Here is a 27,694-nt window from a genome sequence, read left to right on the forward strand (position 1 = left end):
AGCTCGCCATGAAAACATTTTTCATAACTTTTTTTTTTTTTTCACGTGTGCAAATATTTTTTCCTTTTGGAAATTAAGTTTAGTCCTTAATCTTTCAAATACAATCAAAAAGTAGTCGGAAACCTACAAAAAAATATGATAAATCAGCTTTCAAAACTAGGTCCCCCTATTTTTGTCCGCCCATTTTTGCCCGTACCTAGCGTTAACTATTCATAATATTAATTTAATTCATTCTGAAAAATTATCATCCATTCCAAGGAAGTTTTTTAATGTGGTCTAGCAAGGTCATAACTGCTTAAAAAAAAAAAAAAAACAATTGCTTAACTATTGACTATTTCAAATGCTCCTCTCTTCCTAATATGATTGCGTTTACCTAATCGACTGTAGTTCTGTTTTCCTTTTCCCCACTTCATTAACAAATTGAATAATTGTGAATCTATCTTACACCACATGCCCAACAAAACTTTGTACATAACATAAAAAAAATTTTTTTTTTTTTTTTAGATACTTATGTATAATATGAACTGCTATTTTTAAAATAGGATTTTTAAGTTAAATTTTTACATCTTTTGTTTATTAAAATTTAATTGTAAGGTTAAAGTACAGAATGGTTACAAAACAGCCTCTCCATATTAAGAATGGATTTCTAAACATTTCAGCATGGTACGTATTCTACATAAGTATAAGAAAAGAACTTCCATTTCATGAATGCATCACACATTTTGAATTCTAATGGTTATTTGTTCAAAATAAGTACAGAAATATTCTTTTCACGTTTTAATCACACCCCATTTTTTAAATTTTTTTTTTAGTATATTTTGTTTTAAAAAACAAAATTATTTTCACAACACTATGTTATTTCTTCAAATCAATCATCTTGAGAAAGTCTTTAAATAGAGATGAAGTCAGCAATTCTGACTGAGAATTGGAACTATTTGAAAATGATGTAGCATTTGCAACTCCATAAAGGAATGTCATTTACATTTCAAACTTTATATAAATAGAGCAATTTGGTAGCAAGCTTGAGAAGCTTTCCTTTTTCATAGGAAAGCAGTGGATAGGAACAGTTATCTATATGACTATTAAAATTACTGGCTTTGAGGACAACATATTAGAGACTTCAATTATAAAAGTTTCAGGTAAGTTGGGAAGTCATAATAATAAAAATATGCTGTCATTAGAAACATGGAAAACTACTGTTTTTTTTTGTTTTTTTTTGGTTTGAATGTTTAATTTTTTTTCAACCAAAACCTTTTGGAGTAATGTTATTACTATGTAATAACTGTAGCCAAGGAAACCTGATGAAAAAAACATTCAAATGTTAATATATTTAGCAATTAGAAAGTTGGAAAAAAGAAATGAGCAAAAATAAATTGATTTCAATAATTTTATTTAAAACAAATAAGTTGTCTTGAAGCAATGCCCAATATGAATAACATATTCAAACACTTGTAAACTAATGTATATTATCAGACCCACAACAGAATTGGTTTCACTTGTTCAGTGGACATTGGCAGTTGTGCTGGCTATTAAACAGTGTGATTTATGTTTGTTGGTAATTCTGATTCAATGTATAAGGAATGCGAGTTCGTAGTTTTTTAGGTGAATTTATTTTTAATCCATCCATAAAAAACAGATTTCCACTTGAACCACTAAATATGAATTCTCTACACTTTGATTGAACTGTATTTTTTTTCTCTTTTTATTCTTCCTTTTCACACACTTTATCTTTATTTATATTTTTCTTTCTTCTTCATTTCTTCTTGGTACAATAGGAAATTTTGTATATGGTGAGGGTAGGGTACACGATTTTAGCTTTTTTTTTTTTTTTTCTTCATTAGCCTCTCGCATCCCTTAATATATAGATTGTTGCATTGCCTGTCATTGTGTTTGTTGCATTGTTTGTTCCTAGATTTGTTACTCTGTATTTTCTTAAACGATGGTTTGTATATTATGTTAGCTACAGCTATTTGTCAACCTGCAAGAAAGCAATAAGACTTAATGAAAAGTTGAGGAAAGATTGGTCAAGTAAACAAAGAAATGTTATAGAAGCAAAGTTGCCAGTCATATTCCATTTGTGGTTCTGCACATTAACCAACTTTGCTTGTTACGCGCAGAAGCAACCAGTGGTTGATGGATCCTAATGCCTACTCCCAGATTTTCACCAGAGCCTTGATAGCCACATGACAGCTTTGTTGCTAAACCTATCCACCGGGCACAGTCCTGGAAGGAGTGCCAGATGGCATGCTACCATGTTGCCGCTTCTCTTACTGCAGTGAAAAAGGGTGGACGAGATGAGGATGCTGTTGATGCTTGTCTGCTGGTCATCTCTACTTTTTATATATCCCAGTATAGAAAGCTGACTGGTCTGGCTTCATAGCCAGTTCCAAATTTTTGGAATTCTAGTTTTAATTTCATTTCCGTTATGTTATGCATCTACCACTGTGTTGGTATTGGTAGTGACAAATGTAATATTTGCATTCTACTAACATGTTATATATAGAATGTGTGGAGAGGACTGCCCCAAACTGTTGGCCGTATGTTAAACTGAGATGGTGCTTGTTTTTGCATGATATGTAAAATGATTGTAGTGTTGGAGGGGAGTGACCTGAGTGAGATAAGGAGATACCTGCAGCAGCTGGAACATGAATGAATAGGAATGAATGCAGTGTGCATGTATTAGAAACTTGATGGGTCCCTGCCTCCTTTCATACCATTCACAAGGCCTATTTCAGAAATCAATCACTTGTGACCTTAATAGGAAGTTGTGAATAAACAAAATTGCTACTTTTGATAAAAAAAAAAATTGTTTACATGAACCTAACTATTGTCATTTTTGTTTTAACGTGATTAGTTAACTATGAAAGACATTTGTAGTAGCTTGAAAATTGAATCTTCATCACAAATGAGCAAGAACATTTTCCTTTTGTTTAACTAAAGTTCCTACTTTTAAGTAAAGATGATTTTGTAATTTGTAGGTTTAGATATGTTCAGTTTTTATTTCATTGCTGTTCATAAGCTTAATCAAATGATTTCAGTATCTTTTCAGAAAAATCAATCTTTTATTTAATCTACTATCTATACTTACCCGGTGTATGCCCAGGATGTAGTGAAATTATTTTACTTTTTATTTTCTTGGTAATTTTTAAACTTAACCAGAAAATAAACTTTTAGTTGTAAGGTAGACAATTCTTAAATTCTTCATTCAAAATATGAGTTACGTCTTGCTTTTTATTTTGAGGTGATTATTTAAAAATGTTTCATATGAGCAGTTGTCTTAAAGTAATTTTTAAAAAAATTATAGTGAAATAGGACTTTGATTTATACAAGTGTTGTGCAGTGCTAATCTACTTATATCCATATGAACCTATACATTGACTTCTTCTTTGTGTTTGATTATGTTTATAATTCGAATTATTTCAACTACTATTCTTGTCTTGTATGTTAGTTTCACAATGCTTCAGCATATGTAAAAGCTGATTTTCTTCAGATGTCTCTTATTGAACTCTGACATCTGTGCAGAATTTTGAATGGAAGCCATTATTTAATCTACAGGAGTAGCTTACTCTTATGTCAGTCATGATCTGGTAGAGGTCTTAAGTAATTTGTACTGAGAATTGAATCTTCACCCTCCAGAAGACTGTCGTTTAGAACTGATTATTACTTAACACTTGTATTAATGGTGCAACCAATAACACCAGCAGTTTTCTGCTAATCCAAGCATTATTTCCACTCATCCATTATTTTCTTGCCACCAAAATCCAACAATGTAGATTTTGAAGAGCTGCGGTTGCAGATTGCACAACCTGTGTTTTACTATAGACTCTTCATGCAGACACCATTAGAAGAGATATCCATTGCCTTTTGAACCAAAAAACTGTTCCGTTGGCATTTTTATATTATAGTGGAGTTTCTTCATTAATGGCAAATTTGAAAAATCATTTAAAAAAAACCCCCAAAAAACTCCATACACATGGGTTCTTATTTACCCTCCCTCCTTTAATGATTAACTTGTTTTTGATAGTCAACAAACCAGAAAACAATGAGTGGTTTACAATTGGCCAGGGTTGAAAGGGCCTTATTTACCTACCCATCATCTCATTTTATTTTGTTTAATTTTTCTTTCATTTTGGGTGTTTTTAGTCATTCCATTTTTTATTCATATATCCGTATATATTCTTCATGTAAATAAAATTCATTAAGCATGGGGACATTTAAGTAAAGACGGCATTATGATGAAAATGTCTAGTTTATAAACCAAATATATTGGCTGTGTACTTAATTTATGAAAATGTTATAGTAAATAAATATTAGCAACTAAGATGGTTGCTAGTTAAACAAACAAATCTATTGATTGTTGATCTTGTTAAAAAGAACATTTTAAAACCATTTTAGTAAAATAAATAAAATGTGCATATAATTGTTAGTCATTCCTTATGTAACTTGTCTTTAGTTTTTGTCTTTTCCTTGTTTTATTTGTGTTATTGTTTCTCTTTAGATAAATGTTTTTGTTTTTTTTGTTTTTGTTTTGTGTTTGTTATTTTTTTGTGATCTTTGTTTGCTTTTTTGTTGTCTTGTGTATTCAATGAAAGCTGTTTTGGCCCTCCCTTTAGATTCTGGAGTCACCCCTGCCAAGTACAATGGCTCCCCTTCCTGGGAGCCATTTAAATCGGACCCTCTATCCTGATGTGCGGCTTAAAAAAAAAGCTCCCTCTTCTCCAGTTGTGCTTTAGACAAAATCCCCAGGGTGAGTAGGGAACTCTGTCATTTAACTTGACCTTTTTAATACATATACTATTAAAAAAAATTTTTCTTTTTTTTTTTTTCTTTTTAAAGCATTTTTCTAGTATAAACGATTAGGAATTGGATAAAAAAAAATCCAGTGAATACTTACTGTGTTATGATAGTACTCCATTACAAGTAGAGCAGAATATTTAATATACACTTTTATTTATACGCACATTTTTGATAACATGTACATTGTACATATTTGTTACAGTTACAAGCTTATTAAGCTAAACTTCCTCAAGACAAGTTCTCAGGCAGTTTCATATCTTTTAACATATTCTCCTCAAGGCAAATCTATCGGAGATCTCTTTGATACGCCCTCCTTTTTTGATTATAATAAAAAAAAAAAAAAAACATTGGTTTTATACACTGCACTGATTCACACCTGATTGGATATTGAGAAGTAGCTAATCATATGTAATGCTTCATTTATTGAAGAATCCGTTATGAATTAGCACTTTTTTCTTTTGTTAACAAGTGGGAAGGATACTCTGAAAGTTTTTAATTTATTTAGATTATTGCTTGGATTAAAAAAAAAAATTAAATAAACATTAAATGATAAATCCTAAAGTAGCTTGTAAAAAGTATAAAAGTAAAAGTTAATGGATTTTTTTTTTTTTTAGTAAAATTCTTATAAGACTACTGGCTGTAAAACGTATTCTTTAAGAATATAATACATATAAACAATATTGCAATATTGAATAAGGAGTAAAGTTTATGTATAAAAGAAAACTTTAGGAGACTAGCTACTAATGTTTAAAGGACTTAATCTTACACTAGTTAACCCTAGCTATCTTTTTATTTTTCATTTACCATTTCAGTTTAATTTTGTAAGTTTGACTTTCACTTGTTGTCGTAACTTGTTATTGGATTTTCTCTTGCCAGAATTGGTGTCCATTGGAGCAGATCTATATAAGTAATGAGAACAGATTTAAATAATTTACCTAAATAAAATTTACAACAAAAAATAAATCATATCTGATTAATTGACTGCTACATGCATGAGAAAATGAGCAAGTTTTGAATCCTAGCATATCCCTGTAATCTCTTCTCTGTGTAAACAACTTTTTTGATCTATAATAAAATTAAAACGCACACATTCCACAGAAAACTTTGTCTCTTTTACAAATATGAAGGTTCCAAATTTCCCATAATCAATAATTATTAAAAAAAAAAAAAAAAAAAAAAAAAAAGTATGAGAACATAGTTATTGTTTTCATGAAAACAAAACTGAAAATAAAAATTAATTAAAATAAATGCATAAATCAGTAGGTGAAAATTATGCACCCTGTGTGTGTATAATACAGGGTGGGCCAAAATTAGGGTCCTATCTTTAAATATAATCATATATATATATATAGGACCCTAATTTTGGCCCACCCTGTATATATATTGTTTTTAAAATATAATTATCCACTGACACATGTTTCGTCGTCTACGACTCATCAGAGTGGCTGAATCTAGCGAGATTCAAAATCGGGACGCCATGAAAAGAAGCCTAAACTTCTACCAGTAGGCTATCTCACATGACTGTTTGGATATATCGTAATTTACGTAGATGTTATTTATGAGTTTTTGTTTTAGCAATACATTTTGGAATGAATTCAAGAGATAGCCTAGTGGAGTTCGGATTTCGAATATTGCTAGATTCAGCCATTCTGATGAGTCGTAGACGACAAAACAAGTGTCAGTGGATAATTTTATTTTAAAAACAATATATATGCCACTCCCCATTTGAGGGAACTCGCATTTAGGTAACAATGCACTTTCGTATAAATAATTGAATTCATTCAAAAACTTATCCCAAAAATAAATAACATATATATGGTCTTATTATTTTTCTATTTCAATAAAAAAAAAAAAAAGCTGGATTTTTGCTGAAATTGCTGGACCCTCACATCTATACAGGTTTTTTTTTTTTTTTTTTTTTTTTATATAAAGAAAAATCCGGGTTCTGCTAAATAGCTCGAGCCTTACCTCCTTATTTTTATTTTGCTATTTGACTGGATTTTATTTCCCTTCTTTGCACTTTTTCTTTTTCTTTTCTCTTTGTATACTTAGTTTTGCCTTAGGTTTCCCTTTTATGGCAGTTTTTTTTTTTTTTTTTTTTTTTTTTTTTTAAAACCAAAATAGATAATTTTGCTGTGTAAAACTTTAAACAATTCATGAAGGATTAAGGCTGGTAGACAACATTTGTTTCCTCAAAGAATGACTTCCTGTTTCCTTCCTCTCGCATGTGCACACTCAGTGTTTTTCTTTTAATTTTTACTTAGTTGAAATGGATTGGAAATGAAAAATTTTTTTGCACTGCCCTCTTTATACACAAATATACAGGTGAAGGGGGGGCAGGAATATCAATTTGATTTCAGCTGTTTCTTGTCATTGGCTAATCAAATCTTTAATATATATAACGCATACATATAAAATTTTAAAGTTTTTACTTCATTTATTCTTTATTTTATTAATTGTATTTGTCTACCAGAGCATATTTGTATATATCTGAGTATGTGTATTTGTAGATATATTAGAACCTTTATAGAGGTGGATGCTTGCATGAAACCGTGTGTAAGTATATATACATTCATGTTTAATAAATATATGCATGTCTACAAATGTTTATGCTGAATAAGTATGTTGTCTTCATTATGTGAATACATGTGTGTGTGTGGTTGTTTTATAGGGTGTGTATATGTATGTGTTTGCGTTTTGATATGTCAATATCTGTAGGTTGAAGTAGACGCATGCAAGTATATGAGCTGAGCAAGTACTTAATGTGTGAGTCTGTTAGGATTTAATTTCTCTCTCTCTCTCATATATATATATAATGAAGAATGTATCCTGTGGGTTTTTTTTTGCAGTGGGGGGGGGGGGGTCTGGAATCTTGTCAAAGTTATGAATCAAATTTTGTTGCTGAGTCTTGTATAGTTCAAAATAATAAGTTAAAAAAAAAAAAAATGAAAGCCTTCTAAGAAAATCAAAGTCAATATGAATTGTTGTTATTCTAATCACATGCGTATCCTGGCTTAACATTTTGTCAAAAATTAATTTTATTTTAATAAGGAATTTTAGCCTAATAAGTATGCATGCGTAGCCAAAAATAATTGTATAAAAATGTATATTGGAAAAAAAAGTAGTTGTATATAATATAGTCAGTGATAATACATGTATTCAGGATTTTACTGCAGTTTCATATCATCAGGAATATATCTCATTATATTATTATCAGATAGCATGTAACCCTTTCTTTATCCAAGATCTGTTTTGATGCTGTTCTGATTTTCTTATATATCATTTATACTAATATTTCCTAATCCTGATAACTGTTGCATATGGCAAAAACAATATCTTGGAATATTAAAATTTCTTGGAGAGGGGTGCTGAATTTGGTCTAATAGCAACTTTAAACAAATAATTCTCTAGATATAAAATCGTAAATACAAAGAAGGATGTTGCGTTAAAAAGATTTCCAAATTTATTGTTATTATCTAACGTGAAATTTCCTTGTTGGATCTTCAAATAGTATTTAAGCTGACAAATCAAACTTTGCTTGTAACTAGCCAATTTTTTCAGTAATTTTAGTCTTAATGATTCTCAATAAAAAATTTAGTTTTGAAATATTTAAAGTTTATCTTTGTTTTTAATGAATAAATAAATTTTAATCAGAGAATGATGCAAATGATTGCATGCAATATAAGCTTTATTTAATCTACATTATCTTTTGTCAGGAGAGGTCAGTTTTTCAGGGAAGTAACTCTAATTTTAAATTTATCTGAATTCATATTTTGTTTCCAAATCAAATATTTTTTATAAATGTTAGTTAAGTTTATTAATGTTTGTTTCCCTAAAGCTTTTTTCCAATATATTTAAATAATGAAATGCATGTTAAAATATATGTGGATCATTCCAAAAGTAATACCTTCTATTTTTTTAACTATAAAAGTTGAACAGCTACAAAGATAGAAGTGGTACTATTAAAACAAGTGACCTTTTGCGCTCCAGAATTGATTTTTCTACATAGTCACCATCATTCTCAATGTACTTTTGCCACTTATGAATAAGAGTTTTGATGCCTTTGTCGTAGAAGTCAGTGCCTGCTAAAACAGTCCTCTTTTTTTTTTTTTTTTTTTTGCATGGCTGCGATTACAGCGTTGTTGTCTGGGAAATGCTGTCCACCGTCAGAGTTTCGAACAAGTGCAAGTCTGACGATGCTAGGTCAGGACCATATGATGGGTAAAACAGCACCATCCAGACGAACTTTGTTACATATACTGTGGTCTTCAAACTTGTGTGTGGCCTGGCGTTGTCATGTTGCAAACAGAATGTTTCCTTTTTCTTCAGCTTTGTCAATGTTTCAACATTTGACAATCAACCCGGGTCCCAAGAAATCCAGGAGGATAGTACTCTTCCTGTCCCAGAAAAAAGTGCACATCACTTTGCCTGCAGATTTTTGTGTCTAGAACTTCTTTGCTGGGGAGCATCAGTGCTGCTATTCCATCAACTGTTGTTTGGACTTCAGCTCATGATGGTGACATGTCTCATCACTAGTAATGATTCAGCCCAAGAAGCTATCACCTTCAGCTTCGTTCTGATTCAACAAATCTTGACCAACATCCTGTCAGTGATTCTTTTGGTCCTATGTGAACATACATGGAACCCACCTAATACGCACTTTGCTGTATCCTAGGGATGACAGTGTTTCCAGTGCATGGACATCTGCATTCCACTCTGCATGCATTTCATTAACTGTTATGCTCTGATCATCTGATCAACATAAATGAGTTGGTCATGGTGCAGACTGTTTTTTGCGATGGTGACTGCATGGATGTCTGGAGCATGCTTGTCACTCACATTTGTCACCACACTGAAATTGATGAACCCATCTCCAACTGTACTGGCATCAACTGCATTGGCTTCGTAAATGTTCAACAGGTGCTGGTGAATGTTCAATTTTTTTCCTGCATGGAGGAATTTAATAATGCATCTCTGCTTCTGGTGCATGTCCATGACAGCGGTTGCTTCCGTACAGTTTCTAGCATCAATATCTGCAACAAAGATGAAACTTTCAGGTAATGAATTCATAAGTTCAATCATCATAACAATGCAATTTGCAATCCCTTCTTATCCATTCGGGCAGAATAAAAAATAGGAGGCATTACTTTTGGAACGGCCCTTGTACCTAAGCTCTGAACTGAGTTATGTTTGGAGAAGAAAAATAAAAAAAAAAAAACCCACTAATTAAGACTTAATTTATAATTAATCAAACAAGTCTTCCCTTTCTCTTAGCTATCTATGTATTTCTCTTGCTCCTTTCACTATGTTGATTCAACTAATCTTTCATATTTCTTAATGTCTCTGTAAGCATTTACAGAATAGATAACTTTTTATGAAATGACCATCTAATTTACATTATCTGTAATTACATCTTTATACACACCACAAACACTTATGTAAATTAGATGTTAAAATAAAACTTTCATATAAAAATAATAAAGAATACTAATATTTCTTTATAATGATATAGGAGTAGAGACTTATTTTAAAATTCATAAACTGGGACAAATCTGAAAACTTTCTTCTAAATCTAAAAAGCTAAAAATAAATACTGGTAATGGTTGTGACCCGACATGTCGGTGGACATGTTTTTATAAACGTTTTATACTATACTAGCTCTATCAATCCAGTCTTTCTATGCATGTTTTAAACTGTAAAGTAGAAAAATATATCAAAAATCACATTCTATTTCAGAATACACAAAATTTTCATTATTCCTGTTACCACTTCTCGGGATGTGGATCAAAGGTCGGATTTTGGTCGACATCAACAGTGTATTGGTTTCGGTTGTTAAGTAAATCGAACTGTATTCTCTGAAAATATAGAAACCATCACTTCCCACTTAGCATTTTGAACTCCTTAAAAAATATTAACTTCTAAGTAACGTTATCTTTTATAATATAAAGGGCATGTTTATGTTCAGCTAAAACTCGAAAACTATAAAACAAACACCCATCAACTTGGTATTTTCTTGATCGAGGTTGTCAAGATAAACAATATCTAAAATTTAGAAAAAAAAAAATGTTCACTTTTTGACTCTAAACTGATGCAGATTTCGTCAGTGGTTTTTCAGCCATTTCATGTACTAACTAAAGGAAACTAACTCTGATTTTTTTTTATTTTATTTTTTTTTTAAGAACTTTCAGACTCATTCCTCAAGGAATCTCTAAAAAAAAAAAAAAAAAAATAGGTTGTATGTGTGTGTATGTTCTGAGAGAAATAGTCTGAGAGGAGGTGAGAACAATATAGCGATAAAGAGATGAAAGTTTCAATAGAAATATTATACAATTTGGCCCTGGACAACGCCATGCAGGGTAGGCCTGCTAGCTTTTAATAACAATCATTGAAAAAAGACAAATGTAAAAAAAAAAAAAAAAAAATTGAAACCACAAATAAACAAAAAAGTAATTGTGGAATTCATTTATAAATAATAACTAGGGCTATGACAACAGCATATTCTTTTCCTTGTTTTGATTCTCAGGTATATATCCATTGATATCTTATATGTTTTTATATAGAGTGATGTGGTTCTCGGTTGATTAATTCTGTCTTACTGTGTCGGATATATACTCAAAAGTCAAAACAATGAAAAGAATATGCTGTTATCATAGCCCTAATAATAATCAACTTCTTGTAGGTCACATTCAATATTACAGTTTCAATTGAATAAAAAAGCAAGCATACCATTTTACGTTATGAGAAGCTAAATCTAGTTTAGTTTATAAAAAAATAGTCTGTGTGGATTAAAGTTATATGCAGATAAGAAAGACCTGATGTTTCATAGTTTTATCAATACAGGGATAAAATAAGTTGCTTATTATTTTTAATATACTTTGCAGTTGTGATATATTTTCATTTTTCTATATTCATATATAATACTAATAAGATGTAACTTCCTAATAGCATATAGTCATTAGCCTTATTCTCCATAAGTGTAGGTTTTCTCTGTTAGATCTTGGTAATAATCATTAATTTCTATTTTTTATTTCAGAAAATTATTTAAAGAATTGTTTTATTGATTCATTTTTCTCATGCCTATTTCCAAATTTTATTTTCAATATTTATTATGAAATGGGGTTTGATTATTTTTTTAAAGCCAAGAATCAATTAGTCATATTACTAATATCTTTCTTTTCCATATACAAATGTTTGCATTAATTTCAATTGTTTTCTAACCTTTGTAAATTAGTAACAGCCAGAAATGTACTTTTTCAATTAAAAATAATAATAAAAAAAGCACATACTTAAAATTTTTTGTTCTCATAGATTGATAGAAATACTGATTTATCACATCTTACTGACTGATGTCAATTTTACTGATAAATTCTTACCTTTAAACCTCCTACTGTTACCGGAAAAGTGAAAATGAGATTACATAATTTTTTGCATGTGTGTTTAATTACGTTGGCAGCTTGGAAAAATAAATAAATTAAATAAAATGTAAATTTTAACTTTTTTTTTTTTTTTTTTTTTAAATTGTGTCTATTTTGGAAATGTAAAAAATAAGTACTTGTTCTGTCTTCTGCTATGTTGTCAAGAACTGGTTATTCTTTTGTTACGTTTATATAGTGAAGCAAATTCTAACTATATTTTAAGTTTGTAAAGAAAAAAAAATTCTGAATTTTGATTTGTAATTTTACACAAACATGCACACAATAAAATCTAATTTTTTTTCATTGACATTGTGGGGGAAAATCTGATAAAAAAAAAAAACTGAATTAAAATTAAATGTTTTTCTATGATAGTGTGGAAGGATTTTAAATCTTTTAATAATTATGAAGATAGTATCATCTTGGAAAGAAGAATATTGAAGGAACAAATACTCAACAATTTTCAGGTTTTTTATTAATGAAGCCAAGAAGAGTACTAAGATTTTATTTTAGTGTAGATAAAATGTCATTTAGACAAGAAAAAGTTTTTTTTTTTTTTTTTTTTTTTTTTTTTTTTTAGCAATTTTTCTAATTGATAATGAGAATGTGTTCAGCTGACATTTTTTGTCACATGTGAATGATATTAAGTAATTATGATTCTTACCTGTATTTTTAATTGTAAAACACCCCTTGTAGATACTCCTAGGTTGATCATCACTAATAAACTGGTTTCATTGTAGATTTCATGTCAGACCTGCTCTACTAATAAATAACTCAAGCATTTCTCAAAAGAAAAACGCCTCCTGAAATGTGATGTTGTCATGCATCACATAAATCTTGCAAACTAAAAATATTACCACTAAAATACTACTACTACTAAAATTAATTTTAATTGTATTAACTTAATAATTTACTGATTTTATTTTGTTTTCAAAGCTAAACTTAATTTTAAATCATCGGTTTATATAATAAAATCCAATTTAACGTCTGCATTAAGACATGATAGCTTAATAACCAAAACCTTCATATGCTTATCTGTTCTGCTATTCAATAAGTGTAGGATCTGATGTGTGTGTTTCAGAAATTCTGCTTTCATTTTGTTTCCATTCAAGCATTCTTACAGATTACTGACTTCTCCCAAATAAGACTTCCACAGAGGAAGTGGCTGCTATTTTTACTCACTTCGTAATATCTACTACACCTGCCACCAGTTATAGTGTGACCTTATTTTTCAGAAAATAATAAGAAAATGAACATCGTTTGTAAGTCATTATTTACACTGCTGTTCCTTCCTGTTATCTACTACACATTTTCTATTGAAATGATAACTGCTCTCAGTGCTATGGAATATAAGACTTTTTTTGAGTTCTTTTCAAAGAGTTGCCATATCAAATGTGTGCAAAAATATTTAAAAAAATTTTATTACAATGCTTCTATTAGTAAGTTAAGCTAATTTTTTAGTCACCATTTACTTTTTTCCTGTGATGTGTTTCCTTGTATTTTCACTATAAGTAATTTTATAATTTTGAAATAGATTTTTTTTTCCTACTGGGAGAGGGGGAACAAGAATTGTTTTGAAACAAATACTTTGATAAATATTCTAATTAAAATTTTCTTTTTAATACATATATGTCATTAACAGGCTTTACTTATTTCAATTAAATATGCCATTAGGAAACTAGTTTCCTAACTAGCTAGGAAATAAGCTGATAATACTAACAAGCTTTTCCAAGTAACTGCTGTATTTTACTTGAAGAAGAACAAAAAAAATGTTCAAATTACAACTAAATCTCTCTTTCTCTCCCTCTTAATGTCTGTGTTTGTGTGTTCCTATAGAAAGAAAGAGAATCTTTATGAAATCTAAAAGTGTGTTCATATGTAAAATTTATCAAAGAAGACAATAGAAATGTTCCTAGTTCATCCCTAAGGAGGTGTAAGAGCATATCCCTCTTAAAACAAATATATCCTGTTTATGAAATTTATGTTATATGTATGAAATTCCCTATGAAGATAATGTAAATGAACCCTAATATCTACATGGCCCATAAAGACAGAACTCTCTTAAAGTTTTAATAAATTTTAAATCATATGTATAAGGTACTAATTAAGAGAATTTTTCAACAGTTTAGCTTGTTTTGGCTGTATTAAGCGATGAAACAGGACAAGATCATGAACAATGTCAGGTCTTCCTGTTACATGGTTTTATTTGTGATACATAACATATTGTTAATATTACAAAAACGCAAAAAGATTGGCTATAGGTTGATAACAAAATCTGCATTTGAAATCTCTTCCGTAATTCATTTTTACCATGTTAGTTTGTGTCCTGAAAAAGAAATTTTATTTCCAATCAATTTTAACATTTATTCCCACTTTATATTTTGTTTTTCATTCGCCTAATTTACAGGAAACGGGTGAGAATTTACCCTTTCATTAAAAGTACTCCTGTTCCACTCATATTCACTGTGTGCCAAATTGAATAAGATGCACATCCCACTTTCCCATTGAGACACAACCACTACAATTTTTTTATTCTAAAATTTCTAAACAGTCACATATCATTTAAGAGATTTTTTCTTCTTATATAAAACCGATAACTTGTTATGCATCAGTTCCTCTTTGTTTTATAACATTTTGCAAATTACAGAATATGCTATTTGAACTGTAGCTAAAACAAACACCATTAATACATTGAGACATAGTCGGTTACAACAATTGCTAAATATACTAATTATTGATTACATGTCTTACTTTTAAATTGATCTGTCACCAAATGGACAAAATTTAAAGAAATATTTTCATTTAAATTTTGGTCTCATACAAAAGAACTAACAGTTCTAACGTTTTTAATGTTGGCTTTCTACCTATAAAATTACTAAATGCAATTAATGTCGACACTTACATTACAACAGATTTCATTCTTATACTATTTTAACCTTATGGAATGTATAGAGTCTATTAAAACAAAAGCGCTTCATACATACACAATGTTATCATTTTAACTAAAATGAGGTAAAAATAAGTTGAAACGCATGTGACCTACTATTGTGTATGATTAGGTAAAATGATATTGAACTATTTTCTCACATTATTTTCTGTTAAATTCATAGCTCTGTTGTTAGATTTCTCTATGGACCAAACAGTTGAATTTTGACCCTCGCTGTTGGCTGATTTATAAACAAACATTCTTTTTTTTAAACTTAAGATACGGTTTATCATGCCCCCACTGTTCACTGTTTTTTTTTTTTTTTTTTAAAGCCTTCCCCTCAATAACACTGCTTTAACTAGGAACTTTTAGTTCTTCAATGTGATGTTCACTCAGCTGAACCATTCTTAGTGGTAATAGTAAAAATATCCAATGAATTTTTATATGGAAGGAGTGCTTTACCATATTTTTAAAAGTATTGTTTTAAGTAAGCATTTTCGTTTCTTTTGTTTCAGATGATTTTCAAAAATTGAAAAGAAGTTTTATTTGTTTCGTTTTTTTTTTTGTTTTTTTTTTTCGTTTTTTTTCAAGTTTGAAATTTTTTTTTTAAGTGCTAGAAAAAAATCCGAATTTACTTGTTTTTTTTTCCTTGCAATTATATTGTTATGAAGACATTGACACAGAAATCACTAATGACTTAAAAAAGAAAAACAGACAGAACAGGAAAGAAGAATGTCATAGTTCATAAATTTTCAAATGAAATCACCACAGAATAAATAGTGACATAGATAATCTAATATGTATGTGAGAGATATGTATCAAACGGGTGCCTACTAACGTTGATATAAAAAAAAATGCGTTTCTGAAGTAAATTATGAATATACATTTTTCCAGAGTAGGAACGTTTTACATTCTACATTGCTAGCTAATCAATCATATTTGTATATCCTGCTTATTTCTCTTATGCAAACGTTATTCTTTCAAAGGGGAGTAACTCGTGTAGAAAGCCATTTTATTCAAGCCTGTCTTTTGTATAATATGCTTATTCACACATTTTAGCACTTTCTGCACTCATTAAAAAAAAAAAAAAGGTTGTTTGATAATCGAAAATGCCATGCAAAAAAAAAAAAAAAAAAAATTGAAACTTAACTAGTCCTGCTAAGGTAAAAAAAAAAAATTTTTTAAATGAATTCTTCAAAAATGGAATTTGTCCTGTCAACAAATGGAATTTGTCCAGTTTAAAAAAAATGCTACTCTTTGCATTCTTTTTATTATAATGTAATTTTCATATATAATTGTTACTGTTTCAAATAAATTTTTAAAAAGCGACATTTGTTTTATTTATATAAATATTTAGCTGATAATTATTTTTGTTGTAAGAAAAGAGAATATATTTTAAAGAAATAATTGTTTTATTTTTTTTTTATAAGATTTAAAGTGTTACAACAAATAAAGTAAAAGGTTAAAATGTTCATTTCATATGATACCACACTGAAGGAATGCAGAAGTATCCCAATTAAAACCTTATGGAGATGCTATCCCTCTGGATAAACACCACACATTTCATAATGGAAGCCAATATATACCGACAGGGAGAAGGCCTAGCTATGGGATCACCATTATCTCTAGTGCTAGCCAACATATATATGGAGCTCTTTGAGGGACTGGCAGTAAGATAAGCCCCACAAAAACCTACAATGTGGCTACAATATGTGGATGATACTTTCATACTCTGGCCCCAAGAGGACATCCAAGTACTACTGAAACACGTGAACTCAATCCATCCATCCAGTTCACCATGGAAAAGGAACATGACAACAAACTATCTTTCCTGGATGTATTGATAGCTTGCACTGATCAGTTTTGTGTCGTTTCTATACCGAAAGACAACTTTCACAGAATAATACCTTGACTTTAACTCTCACCATCCATGTTCTGTAAAGAAAGGTATAGTCCAATGCCTACAACATCGAGCGAGGACAATATCTAATAAGGACATTACTTATCAAGAAGAGATAGCCAATCTAAGAACAATCCTCCACCGAAATAACTACCCACAGAGCATGACATCAGCTCCATAAATCTAAATCAAGCACCAAAGGACACAACCTAAAAACCCATCACAGTTTGCACACTATACTTGAAAGGCCTATCTGAAAATTTTTTTTAAAATATGCAGTCAGTATGATATTAGGACCGTATTCAGGAGCAATTCAAAACTCTGAAAACACCTTGTGTGAGTAAATCCCCAAACCGAAAAACTCATGACAGAAAAAACTGTGTTCATGAAATTTCATCTAAATATGGAAAACTCTACAAAGGGGAAACATGCCACTACTTCAAAGTAAGACTAGAACACTGAAAAGCTGCCATATGTGGAGAAAAAAAAATCAACCCTAGCAGACAATGTATAGAGAGAAAAAGGCAGCCATTCCCCAAATATGTGATGATGTTAAAATACTAGATATAGAAGAAAGATGGAGGGTTAGAAAACTCATGGCAATAACCTCTTAAGCCATTCAATTATGTAATTTAATCACATTCGAAATCCATTAATTACAAATTTATATGGGGAAAATCAGAGAAAAAAAACATAATATTGTTAATTAATGAAGTATCTTTTTGCACAACAATATGTAAATTAGTCAACTGTATGACTGAAATCATAATCAGTATATACAACAGTGCTGTTATTGTGTACATTTGAAATTTATTCATCTAGAAGAATCTTTTGCTGATAATTATTATTAAGGATAAAGAGACATTTTTTTTATTTAACATTAAACTGTATATACATTTATTACTCTAAGAGAAATATTATTAACAGTAAATTATATAGATACTGATTAATCTCCAAGGATTGTAGAATATATAAAATACTAGACCACCTGTAACCCAATTTCTTTCATGTGATCTCATTAATAAATTCTTCTTACATAACTAAAAATAATCCTTTTTTATTTTAAAGAGAAAGCATGTTTTATCAATATGGTGAGCTTATGAGTTTTTGAGTTGTTCACAAAAATCCAAGTTGGATTAAATCAAAACAGTACAAATAGCCCAATTATCAAACTGTTTTAATATGATCAAAAATTTTTTGATATACTGTTAAAAATTTTTTTAGCTTGATCTGTGTTATGAATTAAAAATATTAAATATGTTAACGGTTGAAATGAATCTTATATTAATAAACTACATGGCATTTTCATGGTATTTTAAAAAAAAAAGTATTTATTTTTTTTTCGTTATCTATATATTAATACAATAGCGTGTGTGTTCTTTTGTGTGGCATGCTTACATCCGGGTCATTTAATTGTTATGTTCTATTTCTTGTCATAAATAATTTTACCAAGAATTCTTCATAAGTTTTGGTTTCGGTTTCAATTATGGCTGAAGGAACTCAAGTTATACATGTACAAGTTAGAAAAGCATTTCATCCAAGACATGAAGATTGTTAAACAAAATGTTTTTACTATAGGCTTTAAAAATAAAGGTACAAGATCCAATTTGAAATTTATTTATCTTCAAAGTGCACTTTTATAAAATTTACAAAGTAAGGTATAAAAATTTAATTTAAATTGAATCAAAAAATTACCTTGGATTTATTTTACGTAATGTACATTCTGTTGCACAAAAAAAAAAATAATTGAAAATTTTATATCTATATCATTAATTGCTAGATGAAAGATAATGTTTTTAAATTGCAACAAAATGTACATTACATAAAATAAATCCAAGGTAATTTTTTGATTCAATTTAAATTAAATTTTTATACCTTACTTTGTAAAATTTATAAAAGTGCACTTTGAAGATAAATAAATTTCAAATTGAATCTTGTACCTTTATTTTTAAAGCCTATAGTAAAAACATTTTGTTTAACAATTTTCATGCCTTGGATGAAATGCTTTTCTAACTTGTATCTTATCTTTTTAAGATTATATTTTAAAACTTTCTTTCTCTCTGTTTCAGTTTGCATTTCTCCTCACACCACAACTCATTTTTTGCAACCCCCTCTTTGTAATACAGGTCTGAATGATGAGAAAATCTAAATCTTTAAAATAACTTTTTTAGATTAAATTTTTTAAAGCTTCTTTCAGAATAGAAAATCTTTAAAATTTAATAAGGACCATATTTCATATAGGTTTCATTAACAAATATTGAGTACATAACGAGAAAAATAGAGATGAAAATTTCAAAAGAATTGTATAACTGGTTACGCTCAATAGTAGTCCTCGCCAGCAAAAGTCTTTGTTATTCTATTATTATTAAAAACATTGTGTCCCGCGACGACTAATTTGTTTCATAAGTTTTTATTTCGGTTCCGATTCAAGCTAATGCACCCAAGTCATATGGATATATTTTTTTATTTTTGAAATCGCAACTTTATAACATAAAAATCAATAGAACATTAACTCTATAATAATAATATATACAAAATCTGCAAGAATTAAAATATCATATTTAAGCATACTTTACAACCGGGCTTTACCGGGCATTCGTGCTAGCTTAGATAAATACTTTAGCTGTTTTAACAAAAAAGCTACAATATCAGAGCGTTTCCATTTAACTGAACATCTACAGAATGCTAACATCAATATATTACATATGAATGAGTCCCCTGTGGAATTTCCACAGGTCCCACTAGTTAATATTAATAGGATTTTGCACAGTATTCAGGATATTTATTATGATTTGATCTAATAATTTTTGCTTTTATTATAATTAATTTTCATTTACAAGATTATATTTGTAAGGAATCGTCACTTATTCAAAGTCTGCAATTTTAGTTATACACTATGAAACTATGAAATTTGTTTTTTGAGTAATATTACTCAAGACAGTAAGTCTTCTCATTTTCAACAATCTTAAACAGCCATCATTTGTTGGCTACTTATGCTACCAAAATAAATTTGGTATTAGTGTGTTTTGCAAAGATCTAAAATATTTTAGATATAATGAAAATAAAATATTGGTTTAGGATACCTAATAAACTTGTTTTTCTTTTATTTTCCAGATACTGGTTTGCATTGTGAATTGATACTCCCTGGTGGACTGGCATATTAGCTCTTACAAATGCAGCAGGGGCCACAAGTGAACTCGGAATTAATATCACTGGCAGTCATTTGCTTTCCTAAGAGGATCTAAATTGGTTTCTATACTTTTTCTGCTGAAAATATTGAAGTTATTGGTGCTAATAAGTCAAACACTTCAGATAAATTGCAGCACTCAGGCCACAAGAGTGAATTATTCTAAAGTCAATGACTTTAGACAGTCTGATGGTTGTTGAATCTGAAACAAAGAATTCATCTGGAACAGAAAGCTCCAGGAATGTTACATACGAATCCAGCCATAGCGGAAGTGTTGCATGTCTACAGGACAATACAGAAAAGAGTTTGTGCGAAAACGATGATACCTTTAATGAGCTTGTCTCCTCCGCGGATGTAGATGATTGTCTTTTGGAAGGCCTGGGTGCTGCGGAAGTAAAGGAAAACCATTTAGGGGAAACTTGCAGTGAACTCCTCAACTGTCAGAATGATAAATCTTTTTCAGAAAGTTTCACAAGCGCCAATACTGATGAGTTTGAGACGAATCAAAATTCCATCTGTGAATTATTGGAAAATAACAGGAAAACCCAATCTCCAGAGAATGTGACAAATGAGACAAGGGCTGCTACTGAGAGTATTCAAAATTTAAGCACCCTCAATAATGGTTCCGAGCTGGAAACAGTCGCCAACAAAGATGCTAATTGTTTAGAAGATTTCACTAACAATATATACGAAATAAGTAATTATGCGCACATTCAGTTGAAAGGCAGTGGTAATGACACTGACCAGATTGAAAATCATGTACCAAATGGAACTGACAAACTTGCAGATAGTGAGAACTGCCTGGGAATCTCGTCTGCAAATTCACTGGGAATATATGATAAATTTTCCACCGAATCTGAAATCATAGCAAATGCCATTGTTGATTCGGAACCTCGAAATAACCAAATCGACGACCAAGCGGATGGTTTTGTCAACTCTCTTTCAGAAACAGATTGTGCTGGCAATATAATTCAAACTTTAGATGCGGCAGACACTGAAAGCATTGGTGCTGATATGAACCGTATCTTGCAAGGTGCGGCTGAGAGTGGTGACTCGGCGAATGAAGAAAACTGTGCAAAGGATCTCTGTGATTCCAGCCATTCTCAAACTAAGATTTGTGATTCCAGTGGCATGGAGAATAATTTTTCCAACAACTCTGACAGTTTAGAAGTCAGTTCAGACGCCGTCACTGTTGAACCGGGTGATTCATCGGGTGTTGAACAACACAATAACATTTGTGGAACGGTCAACTCTAAAGGGAATATCTGTGACAGTGTTCTACCAATGGATAACATCTGTGGATCGGATGTCCCCATGAATGATCTGTGTGAATCAGACATCCCGATGACTGATATCTGCGAGTCGGAGATCCCTATGGGGGATGTCTGCACAGCAGAAATCCCCATGGCCGACGTATCAGATATAGCAATGCAAGATATCTGCGAATCAGATATCCAGATGAATGCTATTTGTGATAGTGATATCTCCATGAATAATATTTGCCCGTCAGATATCCAGATCGGAACCGTATGTGGATCAGAGATAACTATGAACAATATTTGCGGTACTGATATCCGCATGAACAACGTATGTGTTGCTGATATCTCTATGGGTAATATTTGTGTGGCCGGCAGCCCAAGTAGCAATATATGTGTATCTGACAGTCCAGGTACACACATCAACTTTTCCGGCACCAATTTGTGTACCTCAGATAGTCCTGGGAACATTTGTGTAACAGACAGTCTCGCTAATAATATCTGCACACAAGAGGTCCTTGCCAATAACATATGTACTACAGATGCTCTCGGAAACAACATTTGCACTGCCATCACTTTAGAGAATAATATATGTGCTGCAGATATCTCCAATCTCTGTGTTACTGGTGTAGCTAAAAATATCATTTGTGATCCTAATATAGCGCAAGAGGCTATAAATTCTACGGAGGGAATTGTTCAGGGTATATGTCAAGCAGATGTTAAAGCAAATGCCCTCTCTGATGGTGTCATTATCAAAACAGAACCTATAAACGATCCTGGTTACGGAGTGTGTTTGACACAGGACGGCACCGGGCATGAAGTGACCTCCGATGGATCCAGTCAAGATCCATTTAAAAAGAAAAAAGCAAACAGACCAAAATCTTCGGTTCCTGAGACGTGTACAGTCTGCAGTCGGGTATTTACCAATGCCACCAGCTTAAAGAAACACATGAAAACTCATTCTGGTGAGAAACCGTTTGAATGTGACGTGTGCAAGAAATGTTTTCAGGAACCAAGCAATCTGAAGCGGCATAAGATCATTCATTCTGGAGAAAGACCCTTCAAATGCAAAGTGTGTGGGAAAGCTTTTTCCCAATCATACACGCTGACCAGGCATATGAGAACACACAAACCAAAAACTGAAATAATCGAAACGGTCAAAACTGCTAACAGCACTGATGGCTTAGTCATTGCAACAAATAACGGAACTGTTGGTTCAGAGAACAGCATGGATAGCTCCTCGTTGTCAACCAGTGGAACAGTTCTACCAACAATGAGTACATGCGTGACAGCTCTTCCAGCGATCAGCACCTGCATGACTGCCCTTCCCTCTATCAACACTTGCATCACAGCTTTGCCAACCATTAGTACCTGTATGACTGCCCTACCTACCCTTGGTACGGTCTTACCAACGATTGGCACCTGTGCTACAGTTCTCCCAACTATTAGTGCTGGTGGAGCAACCATGTTATCGGGCAACAACACCTGTCTTGCAGTGATCACAAATAATGGTGAAACAGTTTCATCTATAGGTAACATTTGTGCCTCTAGTGGTCTTGTCAATACTATCATGGCTGCAGCTGCTGGTATAGAGAGTACAGGCAATGGCTTGTGTGCCACAGATGGCCCTACTGTTGAAATTGAAAGCTCCATGTGTTCAGCAGCGGATCTAGCAGTAGCCGTGTGCGGTACCGATGTCACTAAAAACAGTATAGGAGAATCGAATCTCTCCAAGGATTCTGACGCATTTGATTTGGATACTCTCAGGGAAAATGTCGAGTCCGCATCAATCGAATTAAGAGAAAACTGCTTGTTAATGGAAGATGGCTTGATGGTGGGCGATGATGACAATGCTTTAGTTGAAGAAAAGCTAATTGTGTGCAAAACCGAAACCTTCTCCGATGATGACGGTGGCGGCGGCGATGACGACATCAACGACAACACAGACAACGTTTCCTTAAAAGCAGATAGCTCAAACGGCAACAGTGGTAGTGGCAATAAAAAGAAAAAGAAAACCAACCGCTCCAAGTCGATGGTGTCTGAAGCATGTTCCATTTGTAATCGGGTGTTTACAAATTTGACGACTCTGAAGAAGCACCTGAAGACTCACACAGGAGAGCGGCCATTTGAGTGTGAAGTGTGTCACAAGTGTTTCCAAGAGCCAAGTCACCTGACCAGGCACAAGAGAATCCATTCAGGTGAGAAACCCTTCAAGTGCAAAGTCTGTGAGAAGGCCTTCTCTCAGTCGTATACGCTGACACGACACATGCGAACACACTCTGGCGAGCGGCCGTTCAAATGTGAAGTTTGCAGCAAGGCCTTCTCCCAGTCCTACACACTCACGGTGCATCGACGGACACACTCAACTGACAGGCCCTATGAATGTGAAATTTGTCACTCCAAGTTTTTTGAAGCAACTCATCTTACTCGGCATTTTAGGACACACATAGGCGAACAGCATTTTACCTGTGAACTTTGCCATAAACACTTTTGACATCACAAAAATTGCAGTCGAACAAGAGAAAAAGAAAGCTAGAGAACAACACAACAGCAACAAAAAAAAATACAGCAAAGAAAAAAAAACTTTTTTTTTTTCTCTCTTTCTTATTTTTTAAAGTGAAAGGGGGATGAAAAAAAAACATCAAAGGAAACAAGTAAGCCAGATATGAATTTCTCTATTTTTTTTTTTTTTCTAAAATACAATTTTATATATATATATATATATATATATAAAATTTACCCTACCATTTTATTTTACTAATGTTAACATTCAGTAGAATTACATGGTCTTCATTCATATACATGATAATAATGGTCATAAATATGTCATGACAGATTTAGAGATTTTTTAAGAAAATGGAAGAAAAAAATATTCCTTGAAAATCTTTTATGATCTTGCATTACATATTTGCACCACTATTGGATTTGCTGCCAGTTGAAATATGTAAACAGAACAGGCAAGAAAAGAATTATAATAATGAATTAACTCTTATAACAAACGTACTGCTGTTATGCTCTCCCCACTCCTTCCTTTCCCTTTTTGCATATTAAAAAGGGTTATCATTGGAAGGTGGGAGGGAAGTAATTGCTTAAAAAATATTGGTGGGAAAATAATTCTTTTTTAATATATATATATATGTAATAGAAGAACAGGAAGGCATGAACAAGAAAAGAAATGAAACAAGCTAAAATGGTCAGCTTTCTTAAAAAGAAACCCATTTTCAAAATTTTTATTTCCATTAATTTCTAAAATTTAAACATTTATCCTACCCCACCCATCCTAAAAGAAAAAAAAGATCAGGGTTAAATTATTTTTGTAATCAATTGTCTATTTTTTTTGTTGAGTTCTTAAAGCTTATCAAACTGAAGTCAACAATAGGAATTTTAAATATTAGAAGAGTTAATATTGGCTGACATAACGAAGAATTTTTATTTGAAAAGGAAGAAAAAACAAAAGCAAGAATTTTTTATATGAAAGAATACCCACCCCACTGTTGTCTTTAAAAAGCCATTTGAAATACAATAGTGCTTTTAATTAATCTATAATCTTGTACAAATCATAAATTTGCTATAGAATGTAGAAAGTGTATTTTATCTAGTGTTTATCGTCCAACAGGTACAATTTTAAAGTCGAATGAATGCATTTGTATTCTGAAATTATTTAAAAAGAACAACAAACTGCTGTTAAATCATAATTTTAAATAATCTTAAATGATTTTTTATAGTTCAGGCTAGTTAAAACAGAAACTATCTTTTGTATAAATGATTTTTCTTCAATTGTATTTGTGTCTGAAAACGATGTATTAAATATGTAGCTTTATCTTTTAAAGAGTATAAAGGACCGTGTAGCCGTGTAAATAAAAACAAGTGGAACAGATTGTTTAAAAGACTGAATCATTTTCTTGGAAATAATTACTAGACCCCCCCCCCCATCCTCTTTCTTTCAACTTATTACTATCAAGAAATGTATACATATATATAGTTATCCATAGATACGTTTTTCATTGTTTCAGCTAGATCTAGTAATATTTGAAACTGGGACGTCAGTGACTGACGTCTGAGCCATAAACCCTGCTAGTGGTGGGAGAAATCTATCACCTTATGTCTATTAATTTATATTGTTATTTTATTTGTGGTACTGATACAGAAAGACCATCCAACTTGATGTTCAGTGGGAATCATTGTTCCCTTCATCAGTGACGCCCCCCCCTCCCCCAAACTCTATATAATTATAAATAATTTTTATATATCTACAGATACTAATGTTTCATGCTTACGTAATTATCAGTGCAGAAGATGACGATCAACACTGGTTGAAGGATTTGAACCCCACAATGAAGCCATCCTTGGCTTTGTTAGCAAGGAACATACCCCAGAGCCACTGTTCATCACCATGAAATTAATGGGAAAATTTAACATTAATGAAGCTTAACGGTTAATACAGGCAATCTTAGAGTGATCAAGTAACAAGAAGTTAACATTCTTGCACACTAGCTGACCGACTTTTTCAATTTCCCCAGACAGTGCTCAACTTTAATAATTTTTTTTATTTCTGAAAGAGGCAACAATAATCATAAATCATAAATAATTTTATATATATATATATACATATATGACAAAACATTGACTGAAGAAGTGGTTATATTTGGTATCTTCAGCCTTGCAGGTCAAGTTTCTGTTAAACCAAAGCCATGGATAGATCACACTTGCTAGCAGTGTCAGATAATGGATAGGCATAAGTAAAATGATAAGATACAGATCTTAGTTTATTGTGAAAGAAATAGGATATAACAAATGACTAACTCTATTCCCTAGATGATACTAGCCAAATAGGGCAAGACAAAAAATAATCAACCAAATGAAAGACCAACAGACCACCCATCTGTAATTTCAATGACCCTGTGACTAATTGCATTTCAACTTTCACCACTGTATAACAAACCATTTCCATGGATTTCTGACAATATGTCTGAACTTCATATGTCACAATTTAATGGGAGTGTCCATTTATATATATAATTTATATATTAATGAAATCAGTTTGGATCCAAAATATACATATGGGCCAAAATTCTAATATATATTACATTGTTTTTTACACGTTTTAAGTAAGATATTTTGGACTATTAAAATAATTTCCAGTAGTTGTAATATTTAACCATTTATTTATTTTATTTTAGCTTATGTTTAAATTCATATTTTGAAATATGTAAATCATAAATTTATGACGTTACACCAAAACTGTAATTATTTAAGGTAATGTTTTAAACTCTACTATAAGAAAGTCCAAATGGTTCAGTAAGACCTCAGACTGAAAATCTCAAGGTTTCTCTTTCAATTTTTATTCAAGGCATCCACTTTATTTATTGAGAATTTATTTACTATTTAAAATATTTTCCATTTCTAAAAAGTAAAGGTCTGATATTTCAAAATGAGACAAATTCTGCAATGTACTTATGTTAAAAGAAAATTTGTGCCGGGTTAACAAAGTCTCTTTATATAAGAGTGTTAAGCTGACTGTTTTCTTGTTTGTCTTTTTTTAATGTTTGTATTTTTTTCTTGTCTTGTCTTCCAATTCTTCGACTTAGAAGCTTGTCTTAGTATTTTTTTCCTACTGTACTCCTTGTGAATTGTCAGTAATGAAGTCGAGAATAATTTTAAGGTTACATGACTGATCTCTTACCCATCCATCACTGCCATAGAGAAGCAGCAACATTTGCCACTTTTCTTAAAGTCATGATTTCTGTGGATGATGACAATGCTGTAGTATTGTAGGAGTTGTAATCACATATGAAAAAGAAAAGTTTTTTGTTTTTTTTTATCATATTGGTGAATTGGTCTTGTTCTGTGATCATATTGATGTGCTGCCCCCCTCCCCCACATTCCTCCTGGCAATTTAATTTTTTCTCCTCATCAGTAAATGTACAATTATTTTATTTATTTAACTAACAAACAAAAAAGAATGTTTTAATTAATAAATGTTGGTGCCATGTTGCCATCTATTTAGTTTCAGATTCTAATTTTATTTGCTATGTTTACTTTTAAATAAAAAATCTTATTTTGGGGAAATAAAGAAAAAAAACTAAAAATTTGACAAATAGTTTTTAAAACTTTTTCTTTTTTTTTATTAAAAAAAAAAGAAAAATAACCAGTTATGTCAACAATTTCTTTGTTCTCTTTAGTTACAACTGGCAGACATTTTTTTTTCTATTTTTT

General features: G+C 31.2%; 1 protein-coding gene across 1 annotated transcript in view; it reads left to right on the forward strand.

The window, feature by feature from the left end:
* The window catches only part of LOC145278199 (uncharacterized), a 322,851-nt gene that overhangs the window by 181,453 nt on the left and 113,704 nt on the right, over positions 1–27,694 (forward strand). The window contains exon 4 of the mRNA XM_080130486.1: positions 20,382–23,957. Coding sequence (XP_079986612.1) covers positions 20,382–23,957 — 3,576 coding nt within the window. The remainder of the gene's footprint in view (positions 1–20,381; positions 23,958–27,694) is intronic.

The sequence above is a fragment of the Euprymna scolopes genome, chromosome 6, assembly GCF_053919585.1.
Source record: "Euprymna scolopes isolate OS-2025 chromosome 6, ASM5391958v1, whole genome shotgun sequence".
Taxonomy (NCBI): domain Eukaryota; kingdom Metazoa; phylum Mollusca; class Cephalopoda; order Sepiida; family Sepiolidae; genus Euprymna; species Euprymna scolopes.